Source organism: Coenobita brevimanus, chromosome 45 (genome assembly GCF_032717465.1).
Source record: "Coenobita brevimanus isolate Jiangsu-jjx chromosome 45, ASM3271746v2, whole genome shotgun sequence".
Classification (NCBI taxonomy): Eukaryota; Metazoa; Arthropoda; class Malacostraca; order Decapoda; family Coenobitidae; genus Coenobita; species Coenobita brevimanus.
Genome location: NC_136998.1, coordinates 28,373,155 through 28,394,977, shown reverse-complemented (window position 1 = coordinate 28,394,977; position 21,823 = coordinate 28,373,155). Strand labels below are relative to the sequence as shown.

The 21,823-nt window shown below is 43.1% G+C and overlaps 1 protein-coding gene across 1 annotated transcript in view; it reads right to left on the bottom strand.

Annotated features, from left to right (window-relative positions):
• Positions 1-334: 334 nt before the first annotated feature.
• LOC145398471 (uncharacterized) overlaps positions 335-21,823 on the bottom strand; it is an 89,100-nt gene continuing 67,611 nt past the window's right edge. The window contains exon 3 of the mRNA XM_080271347.1: positions 335-420. Coding sequence (XP_080127473.1) covers positions 335-420 — 86 coding nt within the window. The remainder of the gene's footprint in view (positions 421-21,823) is intronic.

Genomic DNA, 21,823 nt, shown 5'->3' with positions numbered 1-21,823 from the left:
TTATTTTACTCATTTTCCTTTCTCTTACTTCTTGGTTAGCATGCAGTATTTTGACAATTTTTTACTATCTTCTAAGCGGTCTTATATAGCACAGGAGACACTTTATGAGGTACAAGGGGTAGATATTGCCTTAAGTAGCTTCTCTTCTACTTGAGGGCTTTCCTAAAATGTAAAATCGCCTGGTAAGAACAAAAGGAAACTATAAAAAACATCACCTTAATGGGTTTTCTCAGTGGGATGTGTTTCTGAAGTATCTCACGTCTTCTCTCTCTGCTTTCTTTATTTTAGACTCATAGCTCAGATACCACAGTCCAATTCTCCTCTGTAACACTCTCTACAGGTCAAACGAGTCTCTTGCTACTGGCTTTCCTTTGCATCCCTTTGTGTCTTTGTTTCCTGGATCTTCTAAAGCCTCGATACCTGAAAATAAAATCTACGGTCGTATATATTTACATTTTACTTACTCTTGTTTTGTTGGTTTTTCTTCCTTCTATCTTTCATTCTTTTTCTTTCCCTCTCTCTTTCTTCAAAAAATAGGACCAGTGTATTTTTTTTAGTTTTCCTCTACCAATTGCGAAATTTTTCACACCTCATATGCCAGTCGGAAGCAGGATGATGATGATGATGATGATGATGATGATGATGATGATGATGATGATAATGATGATGATTATGATGATGATGATGGATTTATGAAGTTAGTCAGCTATACTATTTTTTATTACCTAGACAAGTAGCTCAATAACGTGTCTACATACTTTATTTTTTTTCCATAAATTGCATATAGTTCAGTTCTATTTAGGAAAGATATCTTGAACCCGATTAATTATCGTTTTCCCTACAATGGCACACTTCGAAACTAAAAACTGGCTTGGAATTAAAAACAGTAAAACACATTACCAGACGAAAGTGGTTAAACGTGGCCAACACAGGTTTTCCCTTTCTCTCTCTCTCTCTCTCTCTCTCTCTCTCTCTCTCTCTCTCTCATTAAGTACAACAATACCACCCCGTCTTTATTAAGATGTTTTATTTTTGCTGCCGCCAGACAACTTTACGCAGCTGGGATGATATTTTTTTTTCTAAATTGAGAGGTTAGATATAGCCTTCAGTAACCATTTCTTTACCAGGCGGGTGTCCCAAGTTAAGAAATATACCCTAACTTTAACTACAGTAAGTTGAAACAGACGTCCTTGGGGGAAGGAAGTAAACTCCTGAATCCCTCTTTTTTCTTCTTTTTTTCAGTGCCTGCTCCTGACTTTGATTTGTCTTATTTTCTTTCCGTGTTGGGTAATTAGGCTTTTTACTCTCTCTTTTAGTCTTCCTCTGCCTCAGACATTGTAGGCTCCCTCCACTGGCTCCTTCTGTTCTCCCTTTCTTTCACTCTTTCTTTTCTCATTCTTCCTCTCCTTTTTCTTTTCCCTATCCTTTCTCTGTCTTTCGTTCTTTCTTCCTTTTTTCTTTATTTCTGTCTCTCTGTGTATCTGTCCATCTCTGTTTTTCTTTTATTTTATTCCCCTTTATCTGATCTGCCTCCCGGATCCTCCCTTTTTACCTTTCATATATTTTCTCTCCTTTGGTGCTACATTTTTTTTTTTACTACCTTTCTTCGTTTCCTTTCCTTCCATTCTCCTTCCTTCCCTCTCTCTGTCCTCCATCTCTTCCTCTCCCCTCCCACTTCCTACCTTCCTCCTCCTCCTTTGTTCCAGTCACCCTAGTCTTCCTCCTCTCCTTCCTTCAGTTTCCTTTTTCTCCCTGTCTTCTCTTCCACGTAATTTCTTCCCTTTCATCCATTTTTATTTTCTTCAACACTTAAGTTCTCCTTCTTATTTTGTTATTTCTCTCGTCGTCTCGTGTACCGCTTGTGTTTTGTTTTTTCCTCTCTTAATAATTTAACTGTTTTCTTGGCATTTGTTTCATTTTCTTAAGTCAATATATCGTTTTTTCTTTCCACTTTTCTTACCTCACTTGCCTCTACACATTTCCTCCCCCCCCCCCGTTTTCCTTATTTTGTATACAGTATATTTACCAAATTCCTGTCTACCTTCATCTTCCGAATCTGACCATCTTTCCAGAAACTTCATTCCCCCCCCCTCTCTCTCTCTCTCTCTCTCTCCTTTTTTCATCCCCCTTTCCCCATTCATCTCTTATCCCCCTTACTCTTCCCTCTCTCTCTCTCTTACCTTCCTTCCACATTCACCCCCGCCCACCACCTCCAACTCACCACTTCCCCTAACACAGACCAGTATTGTAGGCCTATCACGGCAAACAATTAGAAAACATAGAGGGTGCCTAACTCTACGACTCTCTCTTCCCTCCCCCCTCCCTCTCTCTCTCTCTCTCTCTCTGACTGCCCCTATTGTTGAGGCTGTTTTCCTGTTGTGTGGCTACATTGTTGTCTTTGGGACCGTATTGTTGTAGACTTAGCAAGCTTAGCAGCACCCCTTTCTTAGCACTTTATTATCAACATCACGCATTTGTATCACCTCTCTCTCTCTCTCTTTCTCTCTCTCTCTCTCATCATTCCGCCATCGTCGTATATCGCATCTCCTCCACCTCCTCTTCTCCAACACTTCCTTTCTCCACTGTCTCTTTTTTACCACACCTCTTCTTTCTCCACCACTCTGTCTTTTTTCCGTACATTCCTCCCTCTCACCATCTCCTTTCCCTCCTCCACCCGTAGTAATTCTCCATCTGGACATTCACAGCCCTCAGTTCCATACTTTCTCGCAGCCTCCCCTCCCCTCCTTTTCTCTCCCGCTCCTCCCCTCCCCCCTCCTGCCTCTCCGTCTTCTCACTTCCCTCTCCTACTCTCCCGGCCTCCCCTTCCCCTCTCCTGCCTCCTTGCCCTTTCCCTCCCTTCCTTATTCTCCTTCATCCCGCATCACTGTTTCTCCTTCCCCTAGCTTCTCCCTGTCTTTCACGTCCTCTCCATCCCTCTTTCCTTCACTACTTCTTCCTGCATCACGCTCCTTCCCCTCTTCTTCCAGCCCCCCCTCCCTCCCTCTCTCTCTGTCTGTCTGTCTGTCTCTCTCTCTGGCTTCGCTTTTCAACCTACTCGTACTCCTCTCTTCCTTCCCGTCTTCCTGCCTCTCCCTGAATCGCCCCCCCTCTCGTCTTGCCCTCACTTCCAATGCTACTCCCTTCTCTCTCCCTCCCTTTCTTTCTCCTTTTCTCTCCCCCTCCCATCCCCCTCCTCCCCGTCCCCCTCTCCCTCTCCCCTACACCACACCTGAGCCCGGCATTTGCATGTAAAGTACCAGGCCAAAACACCGTCCTTGGCCTGAGCACCTGAGAATGTCACCACCTCTCTCTCTCTCTCTCTCAGTAACTATTTCACTCCGCCTCTCGCTCACATTAACTTTCTCATTCATGTTCTCGCTCACCCTAACTCACGCACTCGCTCTTACCCTCCCGCTTACAGTAACTTGCTCACTTTATCTCACAGTAAATCACTCTTGCTCCTCGGCTCACAGTATGTCAGTAACTTGAATACTTACTCTCTCTCTCTCTCTCTCTCTCTCTCTCTCTCTCTCTCATACTTTTCTTCTCCTGCCCTCCTATTTCCCCTTGTTCACCCATTCCCCATATTCCCCTACCCAACTCCAAAACCGTCTCCCCTCCTGCCCCCTTTTTCTTGCTCTCCTGATTTCCCAATTCTCTTTCATTTCCATCTTCCACCTGTCCCTCCTACCTATTCAATCTCTCCTCTTTCCTCCACTCTTCTTATCCTATTCCCCTACTCTCCCACCCATCCCTATCCACCATCACCACCTCTATTCCCTACCCCCTTCCACATCCTCCTCCCTCCCTACCTCACCACCATCTTCTCTCTCCTTTCTCTTCTACTTCTCCATCCCCTTCGACGCTTTACTCCTCCCTCCTCCTATTTTCTCTGTTCCTTTTCTCCTACGCTTATCCTTCTATTCCCCTACACCTCTTGACCACTCCTTCCCCCTATCCTTTATTCCCCTCCACACACTTCCCCCTACACCTAACCCCTCCCCCTGTCCCCCCACCAGCACCATCAATACCACGGTTGTCACAGGGTCGGCCAAGATCGACAAAAATATTGGACCCGGGCCCTCCTTCCCCCCGATAATACTTTTAAGATTCTCCAACCCCCGCCTCTGCCTCACGCCCTATTGGTCAGGCCCTAATGAGGGAAAAAGGTAAGAGTTCCTTCCGTCTCGCCTTGTGGTCGCCCCTAAAGCTCTATTCTGCCTCGCCTCTGTGTAGGACTGACGACTCTATAGCCTCCATTCATGTCGGCTTGGGTTTTCTTATACCTCTTCTTTCCTGTTCAGTGTTCGTATTACAGTTTATTCTCTTTTATGTTATTTATATTTTGCATCGATATGGACTGCATAAATAACATAACAGAATATATTAACGTTCTAGATATATAAAAAAATTTAATTAGAATGATGTGCTAGGGACTGGAGCCTCCGTAAAGGACGAGAATACGGTCCTGTAACTAGTTCTCGTAGCCTTATCGATATAAAGCTTCTTTACATTTCTTCTTAATCGATTTATTTTACAGACTATACCTTAACATTTACCGGTATATAATTCATGTCTTGTTAATACCGACACTGAATAATAGCGTGCAGTAGATTATTAATGTGACATATTATGTAGAATGAAACTGATGAGACATTTTCTTACACTTCTTGCTTATTTTACATTTTCCTTTTCATCATTCCTAGCTTATTATTTTCGAATTTTATTGCATAAATAGCATAAAGTAAATGATTGAGCGGCGCATGCTGGAACAAACTAATATAGAGGAGGTGTTGTAAAGCCTTCTCAGAGTGCGAGAGCCTGAGATTATGCTCCTTAACGCAACGCTGGTGGGAAGGGAACGCACCGCCCTTCCTCCCCAGCTGATCTCTCCGGGTACCACAAACTCTTCAGAAATAATAGCGGGTTCCAATACTGCTTGCTCAGGTGATTTTTGAAGAGCAATTACGACTGATTTTTGTTTATTGCCTCCACTTATTTTTGTCTTGCCCCGTGGAGAGGAAGATGATTGTGGATACGAGAGCGGCAGGCGTATTGAGATTATTCTTTCTAGTTTATATAATTTTATGACATACCGATATTTATGTGTACTATATCAATACCTATCCTACTCAGATTTGGGACTTTTTCTGCAACTGAATAACATCGCCTCAAGGTAAAAAGAATAAAGTAATGAAGATAAAGCAGGTATGAATGAGATATGCAATATTAAGCTCGGCTGTGATGCTGAAGAGGGACGCCTTCATGGGGTGGCACTGATAGAACTGGGCAGCTCTTGACAAACATCCTTCAATTCCCTCCCTACTTCCTGAAAGGAGGATGGCGGACGTCAGGAAAAAGGGAAGTTGCAGTACGCATTCCACCACCTTCACGTCCAGGGAAGCCGTCACCACCACACCACACACCTCACCACCACCAACAACAACGAGCGACTATAAATATTAAGGCCTAGTGACAAAATTTCCTGTTCCGTAGCGCAATGGAAACTACGTAAATTGGGAGTAAACTAACCTACAGCATTTATGTCCACAGTAATTCCCCCTCGTTTATGCAGTTAGCATCTCACTTGCATGTAATTTTTGTGCAGAGTCGGGCTGTTTGTCTGCCATGCGTTTCATCTGTTTTCCAAGCGAGTTAATTGCCGTTGTCTGCATTTCAGGCCATGTCAGATGTTGCGGTTTTGTATTAGTACAGTTTCTTAGCTGGTCCAGAATGTACGACCTGTGTTCTCACCTCAAGTACGCTCATTACTTCGGTCCATTTTCATCTCACAGTCAGATCAACTCATAATTTAGAAACAAACGTAACCAGACCTTATAATACTCGTACTTCCGCAGCTTGGATTCCTGTGGTCTTTGTATGAAACTGATATTATGATTATTTTTTATCCTCATTTACTGTATAACAAGTGTGCCGAATAGGTGATGTTAGTGATGTACCTTTTGTTTACGTCCACATCATTCCTGGCATCGCTCACTTCTGTATTAACCAAAAGTCTAGTGGTCAACAGTCGATGTGCTTTCACTTACTAGAACTGGGTCATTCTTTCTACTTGAACCCTATGTCTTGGATGCATGAAATTTGATGTCTTATATAATTTATGTGGTAAGAAAGAGCCTCCTTGGTTGCAAGACAAATCGCCCCTCTAGTCAGACTACACTTGGTCACCAACTAAGCTGAACGTGGTTAGCGATCTTTGTCAGGGTAAAAATAGAAAAAAAGAAAAAAGAAAGAAAGAAAGACTGAAAACGCGCATTAACACTCACCATCGCCTTCCACCACCACCAGTAGCCAATCGGGGAACAAGTCTTACCTGAAGGAAAAAAGGAATCATATTAGTGAACGAGGAATTAAAACATTTATCCCTTTAATATAGCTTTTTTTTCACTCCCTTGTCTAAATCCACATAAATTACAGTTCTAACAGAATGCTTTCCCCCCGCACAGATTCACACCAAAATAACATATGATCTATTTCCTGTCCTAGCTGAACTCTTTACGCAACACGGACAAGGAAACGACAATATCTTCCAGTGTCTTTCATTCTTCCTGCAAAAATAAATTCTAGTTAGGAGAAGAAAATCATACTAAATTCTTTGCAAGAGGGAAAAGGAATGGAAATACAACATTTTCCAATATTTCTAGTTTCTCCTGTAAATGCAAATCTTCCTCCTGCAAACGGAATGCTTGTTCCTGTAAAATCAGTCCTAGTTACGACAAGAGATTAATCGTAAATACGCTTGTGAATTTCGCCCACGGTAAGCAATTGTACCATTCATAACTCTGGCATCCACTCAGATTAGTTCTTATTGGCCCGGATTCTCGTTAGCCTTGGAGTTTTCGTGCCAAGTCTTCTTCGACATTTTATTTTGCCTGTTACATCTTCATATCCTGTAGTTTATAACTGATGTAAACTATGCCAGTAACTGAATATTAAAAGAAAGAGAAACACATACAAATGAATATTAACTTTCTCATGGTCGACACAACTCTTGTATTTTACCCAGCTAACACCAGTCGATTTCATTCAACTGAGAGTAATTCATAGGGGGCTGAGGGTGTTGAGATGTAATATGCTGGTTACATCACTTGGGAAGAGACGCTACAAAGTCTTCTAAGCCAGCCATAAAACGACCCATAATGTCCAAGTTCAAAAAGTTAATACAGCTAAGGGTGAGTCGCAGAAGCCTGTGTTAATGTAACTGAGTCGACACAAGTTAATTCCAACCCAAAACCTTAGTGCCCTGACGCCTCCATTCGCAACTCTTGCCCGCCGTCCCTCCCATCCTTTTTGGCTGCCCCTTCAGATGTACTAAACACGATGCAGGGTGGTACACGTATGATGCATCTCAGTTCTGATGATGTGGGCACAGCTCAGTCAGTGTTACCAGTGTCTGTCCTACATAATTTTCTGCTTCGTAAATACCTCATCATACTTCATCATGCCTGCTTCCTTACATCCTGTGTTCCCATTGTTGATTCGTAATTTCACAAAGTGGTCAAAATATCTGCACTCCTCTCCCCAGTGAACCGAGCCGTCCCCACAAAACACGAGAATGCTGATGCGTAATATATAAACCACTTTGTATATCGTAAAGTAAAGTGGTGCCGCAAATTCTCCTAAGGCAAAGGCAATAGGGCTCCACACAAGATCATTACAACTTCATCAAAACAATCTGCGGGTAAGCCACTGTAGCATTTGTAACTCTCGTACCCTCTCGCATTAGCTTTTAAAATACAGTGGTTACTGTCCATGAGAGTTAATTACAGCCCCGACAACGAAGTACCGGAGTAAACAACCGCGCCACACCATTTGTTACTCTTGCTATCTCTGTTTCACTCCCACCTCAGATGCAACCACCGAACTTTAATTTAGACGGCAATAAATGAAGCGTTACCCCCTAAGGTCAGCAGACTAATTGGTCCATTAATACTGGAGCAACGTGTAATTGCCATCACTATTTATCTCAGTCCACCCGAGAAGAAGACGGCATTCGTGGCTTAAGAAAAACGGAATTAGTGAGACGGAAAAAAAAAAAAAAGAATTGCAGAGTAATGGCATCGCGAAGAGCAACTGAAAAGAAAAAAGGCGGCATGTAAAAAATAAGAATTCCCTTGTTCCCACCTACGTAGATGAAATGAAGCGTGACAGAAATGAAAGACAGAAAGGAGAGAGTATATAAATGGAAGAAATATCAAGAACAAGCCCATTGAACCTAGTCATATATGCCACAGAGATCCTGGCGCCACCTAGCAAGCATTACACTAACTTGACATAATTTTGTTGACAAAAAAAGAATAAAAACGAAACTAGCATATGTTTAAAAATGACGGCAAAAGAACGTAAGAATGTGAAAGGGAAAACTATAAAGGGAAGCAGAGAGAGAGAGAGAGAGAGAGAGAGAGAGAGAGAGAGAGAGAGAGAGAGAGAGTGAGAAAGAGATCCATTCTACTCTATATATTTCCAGTATTTCACTATTTATTTTTTCTCTCTCTCTCTCTCTCTCTCTCTCTCTCGGCACCAGGAGAGTAATACAGGGAACAAGGGGAAGGGAAGTATGGGAGTAGAAATGGATCCCAAGGGAGTAACAATATTGAGCTCCAGGGACAGGTAAAGGTGAGACCCGACGTGAAGGCAACAAAATGGGGCATAAGTTTTATCGGATGTAAGGAAAAAAAAAATAGTGTGTGGTATGGGAGTATATATAAGTCTCTTGGGCACAGATAATGACGACAATATATAAAGTGAAGGGCGGTGTGCCGTGAGAAAGGGTTCGTTTCCCAGGAGGGACAGAAATGACAGTAGTGTGTGTGTGTGTGTGTGTGTGTGTGTGTGTGTGTGTGTGTGTGTGTGTGTGTGTGGAGGGGGGGACTCTCACAGGAACTGGCGTCATATAACAGAGACCGATAGAAAGGTGTATTGTATTTCAAAAGTTAATTACAATAATTCTGTGGCTTTGATTAAAAACCAGGTGTTGTTTAGCAGAGACTGAAACTATGCCTGGCTGAGTTACCCCTTTGCTTACTAATTAACCCCGTTACTTTAAATCATCCTACCTTGCTGAAATGTGATAACCTTTAACCGAAACTATTTTATTTTATATATTCTTGCTACCGGCAGACGATTTCACTAAGCACAGTCCAGACCACATTCTTTTTTTTTTAAGTGAACGGGTAAAGGCAGTCTCCATTATCCCTTCTTTACCTGATATCGCCCCTTATGGTCATCCAAATCGTCTGGTGGTGTGAACAGCATGAAATGTGATTAATAACAATGTGTAGAAGGACCCTAATCAAAAAGCATTTTTTACCTTATATTCTTTGTATGAACTTTCTTGTTATATGGAAGTTTTATTTTAATACTTTTCCCCTTGCTTTTAATCACTTTATTACGGTGACGTAATTTCGATTGTATTCTTGCTGTCTCTAAACATTTTTATTCAGACCAAGAGAGATTTTCCACAAGCAGGGGTTACATATGCCCCTTATTAACCCCTGTACTATTTGGATGCTCTCCTAAGTTGTATAAATTCGTCTGGTACCAGCAACAGTAACATAACTTGATAATCACTTGATAGATGCAAGATCATTAGGGCCGGAATATGGGACTTCGTGAAAGTGTACGAGTGAAGCACCGAGAGTCGAAAATCATTAATGAGTGACTGGCAGATAAGGCTGCTCCAAAAGATGCTCCCTCATCAGAATATTAGGTCATCTGAGTGAAGGGATTAAGGTAAATAAAATCGTTTGTTCATGGCAATAATAAAAGATAAATTTTTTTCTCGCCATCCGATAATTAATGGAGACTATTTTTTACCTTAACATGACGACACACTACTCATAACCTAAAAAAAAAAAAAAAAAAAAAAAAAAAAAAAATGTCTCCTGGTAGCAAGAATAATCACGTCACGTCTCCTACTAAAAGAAGATGGAGGGAACGATGGTGTAGACGATAAGAACAAAGTAATTTGGAAAGAGAGAGCTTTTTATCGGGATTAGAGAGGATGGATATTTATGGGAATCTGAGTTGTGGCAGTTTGTGGTGGTGGTGGTGGTGGTGGTAATTGTGGTGGTGCTGGTGGGGGGAAGAGACGAGTAGGTTATGATGCGTGTGGAAGGGGGAAGTGTTTGTGATGGTGGTGGTGGTGGTGGTGGTGGTATAATCATGGTGGAAAACTATAGTGATGGTGACAGATTATGATGGTGGTAGGCTAGCTGGTAATAGATGCAATGATGGCAGCGGGATGGTAGTAGGTGTAGATCGTGGTATATGAGAGTAACGACTGCACGTGATGGCACTGATGGTGGTTGATGGCCTGTGATGTAGATGATGGTAGTTGTGGTGGCAATGGTGGTAGCTGTGGTGACATGGCGGTAGTTGTGGTGGCAATGGTGGTAGATGTGGTGGCAGTGCTGGTTGTCGTGTAGAAAATGGTGACTAGAATATAACATTAGTCAGGAACATTTGCTAAGGAGAGGATGTAGAGCCCTAGTACTGTCTTGTTCTGCCACTCAGTTATGGAAAATAAGCTGCAAGAGACGAAAATCTGGATCAAGTTTAGGTGAAGGGAGTATAGTTGCTGAGCTGGTGAATAACGATATTATGAAATGGCCGATAATGGCGTACGTAGTGGTTCGTAATGGTGATGGTAATGGTAGTAGTGGATAATGGTGGTTGTAGTGTTGGGTAATGGTAGTGGTAATGGTGGTTGTGGCGGAAGCGAGAGTAATGGTCAGGACGGAGACCCATAACAATACGTCTCAATTAGCTCTCATTTTACACACCTCCTTCTTCCTTCTCTGTTTCTACTTGTCTCGTCTATTCCCCGCCCCTCTTCTACCTCTTCATTTATCTCCGCTACTCTAGTCATAAGCTTGATTCTTTTCCTTACACTTTAATCTTCCTTATGTCATATCTTCTCTTTTTCTGTTCGTGTTATTATATATTTCTATCATTATATCTGTCAGTCTTTTTCCCCATTTCTTGTTTACAAACATTATTCATATATATACTTTTCCCCATCATTCTTCCCTCCTTTTCTAGCTTACGTCTGTCTTTGTTTTTTCTTTACTTTGAATTAATCTCTCTATCTGTACAAATATTTTCCTGAACACTGGCTTGTCCCTTCTTCATCTTCACTCCCTTTCTTTTGTATCCCATTTTCCTCTCTTTTCACCCTTCGATTTCATTCATTATACTGTTTCAAGCTATGCATCACGCTGCATATAGATGTAGATTATTATATTATTATGATTGCAGAGGCTCACAAACGACCCACTCAAACTTCTTGGTTATATCAGTCGTTTATGGTCGAGATATTGTGTTGGTTGTCTGTGAAATTCTTTATGTGGTTTCTAATTATCGAGTAAAACTGAGAGGGTCTTGGCAATATTCAATGTGCAACTCACTACGATAACGATCTTATTCAAAATGACGATCCTAGTATTTTGTTTTAGTCAACATCTAACCACCTATTGCCTAGCCACCATCTAACCACCTTAATCAACTAAGTTACAATTTTTGTCATCGTCACAGGGTCAAGAAGACCCTCTCGTACTGAAGAAGCTAGAAACACTCTTCGTTAACCCTTTCACTGTGACGACTTCCACATTCTATTCTGCAAACATCATAGACGTTTCTGTCAACTTAGAATGTGCCTCTTGCAATACAGGGGTCGAACAATGTGGCCGATTTTGTCCTGGCATAAATGAGCAACTCAGCCCTTAATATTTTCTGTATGTTTCCACGTTCTCAGATACTGGATTCATTATTTCTCCTTTCCTTTCCTCATTTCTCTTTATTCCTTTCTCTGATTTTCGCCATTGCTTATAATCTACTTTTCTATCTCCTAAATCTATTTCAGTAACATGTTCTCTCATAAAATTTTTCTTTTCCCTTTTCAGAATTGCTGTGTCCAGTATTTTATTTTTCCTTCTGATTTCCTCTCCTAATATATGTCCTGTTATTTTCTATCCCTTACAATCTATTTTTCCATTTCCCGTAATCTCTGATTTAATACTAGACTCTCTCTCATCCTATTTTCTCTTCCGGTCTAAGATTTCCACTTTTCTTCGTCCGTGTTCCTGGTCCTGTCCTCTCCACATATAAGATTTTTTGGAAGTCCTACTCAGGCTGACTGACAGATATAATAGACAGGGTATGGAGGAGAGAGAGGTTGTTTGATAAGCAGAGTAGCGACCGAGACATATAGAGCAGACAAGCATTGGTAGGACTGACAAGAAGAGGTAAGGGGGTAGGGGTGACACAGTATGACGAGCAGGACAGTGACAGACAGACAGGGCAGGTAAACATTGGTAGAACAGGCATACGTTGAGCAAGGTACCTAAATTGTGAGGCTCGCCACCAGGTTAGAAAGAAATGGGGAGGGGGGACAGTTAGAAATTAGATGACATTTTAAGGGATTGAATGAGAGTCAGGGCATAATCCATCATGCTGAGGCAGTATTTTCCTGGAAGTCACAAACATTTACAAGCTTATATGACAAAGAAATCATCCAAAAATATTCAAACAGACTATAACACGCAGCCGTTTATGTTCAAGTAAGAGACAGACGACAGGCCATGCACAGGAGACCAGCAGGACGGAACAGAAGGGCAGCCATCAAAAAGTATGAACAAAACTGACAGGATAGGCTTAGAATGGTTCTCGTAATTGAGAGAAAAACGCAAGTATCAGGACAAACAAACACATGGCAGGAGAGACGACAGGACACATACGGGACTGAGGTTAGACATGGCAGACGGAGAGCGATATGGAAACAAATACAAAACTATCAAGACGTTACCCGATTCTCATAACAGACAGGGAGACATCTACAACCACCAGGACAGTCAGAGGGATGGCAGGACAGACGACAGGACAGGACATACACGGGGAAAGGACAAGCAGAACAAGGTAGGACAGAAGGACAGCGCAAGACATCCCACTGAGTCGTAATTTGATCTTCGTCGGCCTAAAGTTGTACCTCTTCTTCGATTCTCCTCCTCGGGTGAGGGAAATGGGGAGAGGGAGGGCGAGAAAGGGAGGAGGGAGAAGAGGAGGAAGGAAGGAAGGAAATGGGAGAGGTGGTGAAAATGTGTTAGGGGTTGAGAGACGTACGGGAAAAAGTGAGAAAAAGGGAGGGACGAAACGACAGGAAGGAGGAAGGATGGATGAAAGGGAAAAGAGAGAGCAAGAAAAGTGGGGGATGGAAAAGGGCGAGAAGGGAATAGGAAAAGGGAGAGAAGGGAAGGGCAACCAGGAGAGATGCGTGGAGGAGTGATAGATAGGGTGGAAAAAAAAGAGAGAGAGGAGAGTGAGAAGAAATGTGGGGGAGTTGAGAATTATTCAAGGGGAGAAAAGAAAAATGAGGAACGAAAGGAGAATAAGTGAAGGGAGCAAATGAAAGAAGAAGAGGAAAGCAGGGACAGATGTGTAGTGTAGTGGAGGATAGGGACTAAAGACGAGATGAAAAAGGATAGAAAGGGGTAGAGGACTGTGGGAGTGATGAGAAAGGCATGAGGAGAGAAGAAACGAGAATAATGGAGAGAAGAGGGAGAAAGTTATAGGGACGTTCTCCTTTTAGCTCTTCTGCGCCCTTTCTGCATCATTTTAGTCCCCTTTCCTGTCCCTCTTTCAATCTCTTTATGTCCCCAGTCTCCTTTCCCCCCTCCCACCCATCGGCTACCACCCTCTTGATGACCCTTTTTGTCTCTCCTCCTCTTATCCCCTCTCCCCCTTCCCCCTTATCCCATTCTGCTCCCCCTTCACCTTCTCTACTACATTTTCCTCTATTTCCTCCTCCCCCTCTCTTCTCCCCCCTCCTTGATATCCCTTATTCCTCCTACTCCTCCTCACCCCCCTCTGCCCTCTCCCAAAGTTTCCTGATCCCTGGGACTTAGACCAACTTTTCTCTCTCTCTGGTGGCAAGACAGGAGGGGGGAGCATAAGGGGAAGAGGGCAAAGGGGAGGGAGGAAGGGCAGGGGGGAGTCAACTTCCGGTGACAGATTAGGGCTGGGAGCACTGAAAGGTCACTGAACATTTAAGGTCATACAGGGTCACATATCACTAATTATTACTACAGTATAAGGAAAAAAAAATAGAGGAAAGCACTTCGCTAAATCGTATGTATTTCATTCTGGCGACAAAATTATTTATTCAGCTGAGGAAAACGCTAGCCCACTATCAGTTAGAGGTTGCAGATTCTATCACATAATAAATTACTTAGTTGTTCGGAATAGCAAGAGATTTGTATTTGGAGTACTGAGTCAATACAGCTCACAGATTAATTCTTGAACGATACAGGAAAGTTCATGAATTTGGAATCAATCAAAATCCAATTTTTGCCTCGGTGAGTACTTTGTCGTTACTTTCCTCATGTCAAATGTGTCTGTTTGGACTCTAGAACAAAGAAAGAAAGAAAGAAAGGAAGGAAGAAAGAGAAAGAAAGAAAGAAAGAAAGAAAAAGAAGAAATGAATGAAAGAAAAAAGAAGGAAGGACGGTAGGAAGGAAGGAAGGACAGAAGGAAGGAAGGAAGGAAGGAAGGAAGCGCTACTAACATTACTACCATCACCATTACCACATCGCTGTTACCATTAGTACTATATCACTACAGCCACCACAATCACTACCACAATCGCTACCACTACTACTACTCGTACTACCATGACTACCCTCGCTACCACAAACAGCAGGCTGAACACCATGGTCTGAGCGAGAGAGGCTCCGGATGAACTATCAGCGGCACTATCAGGCACAGTATTCCATTAAACAATTAATTTGTATTTGGAGGTTGTTGAGCCATGGCCGGCCCTCGCTCGTCAGACCCTACCATACCCCGCCCTGGACCCTGCTTTGCCCTGCCCTGCTCTCTGACTGGACCATGACCTGGTGTTCCCACCCTTCCCAATCTTAGAGCCAGGCTTGTCTCTTCCATTGTCACTCTCACTAGTCCTGCCTCTCCCGCCCTTCCCTTCCCTCTGGCTGAACTTTGTCCTGCCCTGTATTGCCCACCCTACCTGCCCTACTTTGCTCTCTGGCTGCTCCCTGCCATGTCCTGCCCACTGACTGTCTCCTTCTTTGTCTTGCCTTGCCCCACCCTCGCCCTGCCATCTGATTGAACCCTGCCCTGTCCCGACATCTCACTGAACCTTGCCCTGCCCGGCCCCGTCCTCATACATGGCCCTGACTGGTTTCTCCCACTATCCTGACCTTCCTCTCTCTGGACCCTTGCAAGCCTAATGGCTTGACTTGCTTCCTGACAATGCCATCAGTGTACCGTATCCAGCTACCATTAGACTGTCATGTCCCTCACACTGGCTTTTGAAGTGCATTCTGGTCTGACCCCATGTTTGGCCTAACATGTAATTTGGTCTTCCTTGGCCATCAGCAACTTCACTGTCTCCAGAATTGCGACTCACGATACAGTATTTTGATCTGCCTTGTAGCCTAACCCACACAACAGTCCGTGACCATGACAGAGGAAGTCTAGAGAAATTAGTGGATTGGGGTGCATTCTAGTTTCATTATCCACTTTCGACACAAAGATCATACCACAATCATAGTCTTCGTAATAAACAGCCTCAAAAAGACCGAGAGGTGATTTTCCGCTGTCCTATCTCTCAGAGAAATTAGTGGATTGGGGTGCATTATAAATAAAAAATAAAATAATAATTTGGTTTTACGCCAGGTATCCCCGAAGGGCTAAGGCGTTGCCCCTGGGTAGAGGACTTTTGGACTGGAGCATGTAGCATTTTATGACCGGATGCCCTTCCTGATGTCTACCAATGACCCTTGGGTGGATTCGATCCTCCGACCCTTCGGTCAGAGCGGAGCGCTCTAACCCACTAAGCCACGGCTGCATTCTAGATTCATTATCCACTTTCGACACAAAGATGATACCACAATCATAGCCTTCGTAATAAACAGCCTCAAAAAGACCGAGAGGTGATTTTCCGCTGTCCTATCTCTCATCACTATGCCCGGCCTTGACCTCCCTCTTGTGACTTGCATCCGAATCTGCTTTCCACACTGAAACCTGGTCCATCGTTTACTCTGACCTCTATCCTGTCCTGCCTCTCACCAACCCCCTCTGCCCTGCTCTACCCTACTCCTTCTTGCCCTGCCGTGTCTGCAGTTTCCTGATCTCACCGCCCTCTCCTGACGTACATCCGTTACCAGCAGCCTGACCAGCCTCCTGACTGCATGCAAACCTACATATTTTGCTGGTCTGATCTGCCTCACGGACATTTACCGCCTGACTACCTATCCCTCTCCCCAAATCATCTCCACAACCTGCCTCAGGCCTCTGACTGACGTGCTTATTGGGTAAACTGATTGACCCCCTTGGTTAATTGACCTCGTTTCGCTGCTGACCTTCGAATCCACCCGATCCTTCACACTGTCCTGTACCCGTAATGTAATTCCCTTCGACATTTATTGTGTTAGCTTCACAAATCTCCCTTGTCTTTTAGGTTATATGATTCTCTCTCTCTCTCATATTTTTGCCTACTCATTCCAGTCTCATTTTTCTCACACGTACAATCAAAGTCCTTCAATGCCTCTCACAATAATTAATATCCCTCTCACCTTTCCACGTTAACCACAATGAATCTCCCTTACGCTTTAGTACAAGTCTAACCCCTATCTTCTTTTACTAATCTTTCATTCTTCACTGTTCCTCTTTGTACCCTCTCTTCCCCTCACCAATCTTACCTCTCAGTTTCACTCACTTTCTTAATTATCCCTCTCATTCCCACTTCCCTCTCACCACCCGTCAGTATCCAACTCATTCCTAAGCGCTACTCTCATCCCCATGCTTGTCCCTTCACTGCCCCTGCCTTCACTACTCCACTCATCCTTAAGAACTTCTCTTACCCCTCAGTAATCCTCGCTCTCCAAAGTACCCATCTGCTACTCCCACCTTACTCATCCCTCATTACCTCTCTCACCCACATTTCTCACTACCCCCTTTGTGGTGAGGTGAGGGCCCTGATGAGGCAATAAATGAGTAAGTGCACCGCGGCTCCGGGGTAAACAGTTTTATGCCCACCTCGCCTTGTTTACGGACCATGTAAGGAGGAGGATATGGGGCAGGGTGTAAGGGGTGGTAGGAAAGGGCAGGGAAAAGTAAGAATGAGAAAAAAGATATTAAAAAGGCGAAGGGGAAAGTGAGAACGCTGTGTATCTTGACATTAACAGTTACTGAATTTGGAACCATATCATGTCAGCCTATCTTGAAACTAATTTATCCAATTTTGCATCCTGTTGACTGAAACTTCCCAGGGTCCTATATTCTGGGGACAAAATCATCACACACTATGGAAGTCATAATCTCATAATTTTAGACACCAACTAAGAGGGTAAATGACCTAAGCAGTAATGTTTGTGATAAATCCTTTTAAGATTATATTGTGCACTGTTAAAAAAAATTAATTCTCATCATGAGCATTTCAATACTCGTACATATTTTGTCATCATCATCATCACCACCATTACCATAATCGTCCCAGCCCTCTTTTCCAGATACAGGAACATGAGAACAGAAAGGATGGAGAATGATCAGCCAAAGTGCAAAGAGAAATGAGCGCCACATCCATTCACTCCTAATAAATGCCTATGATATTCTCAGCTCCAACTCAAAAGCCAAATGATCCACACAAAACTGAGATTCATAAAAACTGTGGAAAAGAGCCGTTCCATCGACAGTAGTGTAAAAAATGGGGAGGGGGTACAGTCTTTCTCACATTCATCTCCATACATGCTTCATCTGTACATTTTAATTTCTTGTCAAGTCTTTTGCTACCTCGACATCTAGATCACACGTTCATATTCACCTACGTTCTTTCGGTCTTCCACGTCTCCCTTTTCCCCTCAGCCTTCTCATATAATAACCTGTTCACCACCTTACTCATATCCATTCTCGTTATGTAAGTGTACTGTCTAGATACTCTACTACCCTGTAATCACTCTTCTTCTTTACGCCAAATCTTTCTCGATTCCCTGTATCTGCTGTCCTATCCAACCTACACAATTATAAGCCTGAAGATGAGTATAATTTGTTAAGTTATCGAAGCACTAACTTGCTCTTTCGTCTGATATCTTATTAGCACAAAATTTGTTACCGTCAATATGTACAAACACACCCACAAATAAGTGACGTAACATCAAACTATTTTTAAAAAGCAGAGACATTTAAGCATGTACAACTCTACAAAAAAGTATCGTTACGACTTTGTGCTAAACAATATGACTTACGACGATGGGTTTGGAAAAACAGGCAGGGGGCTAAGAAAAACTTTTGGTATCCCTGCATATCCAACAATGTTGGTTATGTATGAGATACAAGAGGCATTTCCTGTGTTTGAGGTACTAAATGCGTTGATATGAATGTATCAACCAATCGGAAACAGCAGCCATCGTAGTGTTCGTTACGTATCTATCGGACCCCTGAGTAATGATACTTTTCTGTACAGTTGTACATGAGGCCTACTGTCCAAGGAATTTAAGGCGATCTAATGGATGTGGATAAAAAGGGCTCTAGTCCATGAATTGATGTACATGCGGAGACCAAATAAGGAAGAGAAGGGGAAGTATGAAGGTGTGGGAGGAGGGGTGAGAAAGATAGGACAAGAATGAAGACTAGGGTAAACAGGACGTATGTGGGGGCCGAAAGTGATAACCCATTCAGCACCAAGACAAATTTTATTTCACTTTTGCTATCTCTTCACAATTAAATCCAGCTAAGAACAGACTATTGGGGCTGGATGGGATAGATGCAGCCTTCGCTTAACCCTTTGCCACCAAGGGTCTCTCCTTTGCTATTAAGATCGTCCGGTAATAAATAAAAATAAGCTACACAAAGATGAGACAGTGTACAAGGCGTAAAGGAAGAAACAGAAAAGCGATAGAAATGTAAAGGTAGATAACCTGAACAAATGAAAGGGCTGGAAGGGAGATGGGAACGAAGAATACCTGAGAAAGGGAGGAAGGGATGTAAGAAGTCAGGGTTAGGAAGAATTGCGCTGTCAGTGTTGCAGAGTTTTATATATATCAAATCAAAACACCTGTTTTTTTTGTGCATCAGAATCCCATCAACTTGCCAGACCCGCAGGTTTCTGCATTGTTTGTGCTTTGCATTCCTTTTATATACCGTAGAACTCTTTCTCCCTCTAATCGTCAGCTTGGCATCTTTTCTCTCCAGTCAGCCTTTCTACTTGACATAATAAGTAAATGTACACACACACACACACACACACACACACACACACACACACACACACACACACACACACACACACACACACCAGAACCCAATATGTAACTCAAACATAACTTCTCCATAATCTTCCTCGTTTGTTCCAGCAATCTTGGCCTTACCTGCAGTCATGAATGTCGTCCCTCTCTCTGTGCTCCTAATGCTCCTCCGTCCACCTTGTGTTGTTCGTCCATTGTCCACTGATCGCTTATATTTCACTGACCTATCTCGCTGGATACTCTCTGGTACCCCCATTTTACTGCTTCTCACCACGACCACAATATCCACCTACTACACCACTACACTGTCAGCATCTACTATAACATCCACCCAATATACCACCACATTAATGCCACCCAGTACCATACTATTCACCCAATGCATGACCCCCACTACCAAAACAAATACCACCTATCACTTCCACAATATACACCCAGTAGGCGACTGCACTAATAACACCCTGTATCACCTCACACTAACACATTGTCCACCAAGTATACGACCAGACTAATACCATCACCACAATCACCATACCAAAACCATAAACAAGCATACTGTCACGTCACTATCCCTTACACACACTTCGCTACCTCTTCTACACACGCCGCTGCCTCACTGACACACCCTTTGGCATCACCCTCACTCCCCTACGCTCTGTAATGGACTGGTGGCCTCACTGTACACACTGGACTCATGCCCTCCCATCCCATGCCAAGATTACTTCACCTCCCTGGCTCGGGAGATGATTCACACGATTTCTTTGGTATGCTTGTCCAGTTGTTGTTTGGGTTTCGTGAAAGTTCAGTGTGTGCTGCTTGTAAACTTCACTTCTGTCCATCATTTTCTGTCAGTAGTTTACTTTTCCAGAGGTTGCTAGGCTTATAAGCGAGTGGAAATAATGAAGTCAAAAGTTGTGTTTCTTGAAGTGAGTTATTTACTGTAGTCATAAACGGACGCAAAATAGATTAGTTAATGAGATAATGAAAAATGCGTGAGAGATGACAAAGAAAAAAACAGGGCTCAACTTCGGGCAAGTTTAGGCATATCACTGAGTCCTGAGGAGGATACTGTATGTCTGAAAGGATACTGTAAAGGGATATCTCAATTTCATTTCAACTAAACAATGTCACTTTTTGTAAGCTGTAAAGGTGAGCAAACCGTAGGTGAAGACTGAGTAGCATATCAAACCCACATCACTTGATGAATCATGAGAAGATCAGCCGTCAGAGTTGGAGCGGGTGAGTCACTTGTTTACCTGAGGGATGTGGTGCAGAATTTTGGAAAGGGACAGAAGTTGTATATATATGCCACGCACACAATACAACGCTGCGTTGCTGGGGAGCTGTACAGTACGTTTTAGTGTTTCTGTCAGAATGGACATGAAAGATTGATGCAACAGGATTTCAGTTTCAAAGAAGAGTGGGGGGAAAATAGTGGTGTTCTGGAAGTGGTCATTCTGGAGAAAAGATGACGAAACATTACAGAGCGTTAAGATCCGAGTTATTATGCACGGATATAAGAACAAGATGAATGAATAATGAATGGATGACTTGCGGTAGAAGAATCCTAAAAGACGTGTGTGTGTGTGTGTGTGTGTGTGTGTGTGTGTGTGTGTGTGTGTGTGTGTGTGTGTGTGTGTGTGTGTGTGTGTGTGTGTGTGTGTGTGTGTGTGTGTGTGTGTGTGTGTGTGTGTGTGTGTGTGTGTGTGTGTGTGTGTGTGTGTGTGTGTGTGTGTGTGTGTGTGTGTGTGTGTGTGTGTGTGTGTGTGTGTGTGTGTGTGTGTGTGTAAACAGATTCTGCTATTTAAATGGTTAAACATTTTAATCAGAGAAGAGAAATATTTACCTGCTTCCCTCGGCAACACCGCTGTTGTTGATCGATACTCTCGTTTTAAGGATTAGCAAAGTTTACCGGGCTCTGAAAGTTATTATGCACTTACTGGACAGTTTACGAGAAGAAGCTGATTTTACCGGCAAGTCTAAAGTATCACAGTCATATACAATATTTTTATGATTATAGAGGAGAAATTACACGATTACAAAAATGTAAATGCAATTAAGTACTTGGGTAGTGTCACGAGTAAGGATGGAAGTTGGAAGATGAAGTGCTTGTAAGGGTACAACAGGGAAAAGAGGTTACTGGTTCCTTGAATGCATTTAGGGAAGTGAGCATTGAAGTAAAGAAGTCGCTGCATGATAGTACTGTAATACCAAATCTAACGTAGCCTATGGATGCAGAGCTTGGACCTTGTTGGAAGGCCACAATTCGCGAGTGAGAGTGGTGGAAATGAGTTATCTGAGAGGATCATGTGGGGCTACATAGAGGGACAGACTGACAAGTAAGGAAGTGAAGGAACGCCGTGGTGTGGATGCGACAGAAAGCGTTAGGATACACTGAGGTGGTCTGGCCATGTGGAGAGGATGGAGAGCGAGAGACTGACGAGGAGAGTGCATGTGGGTGAAGTGGAGGGGGAGAGAGAGAGAGAGAAAGAGAGGCCGAGGATGAGATGAAGGGATGGTATATAGATAGACAAATAAAAATACTG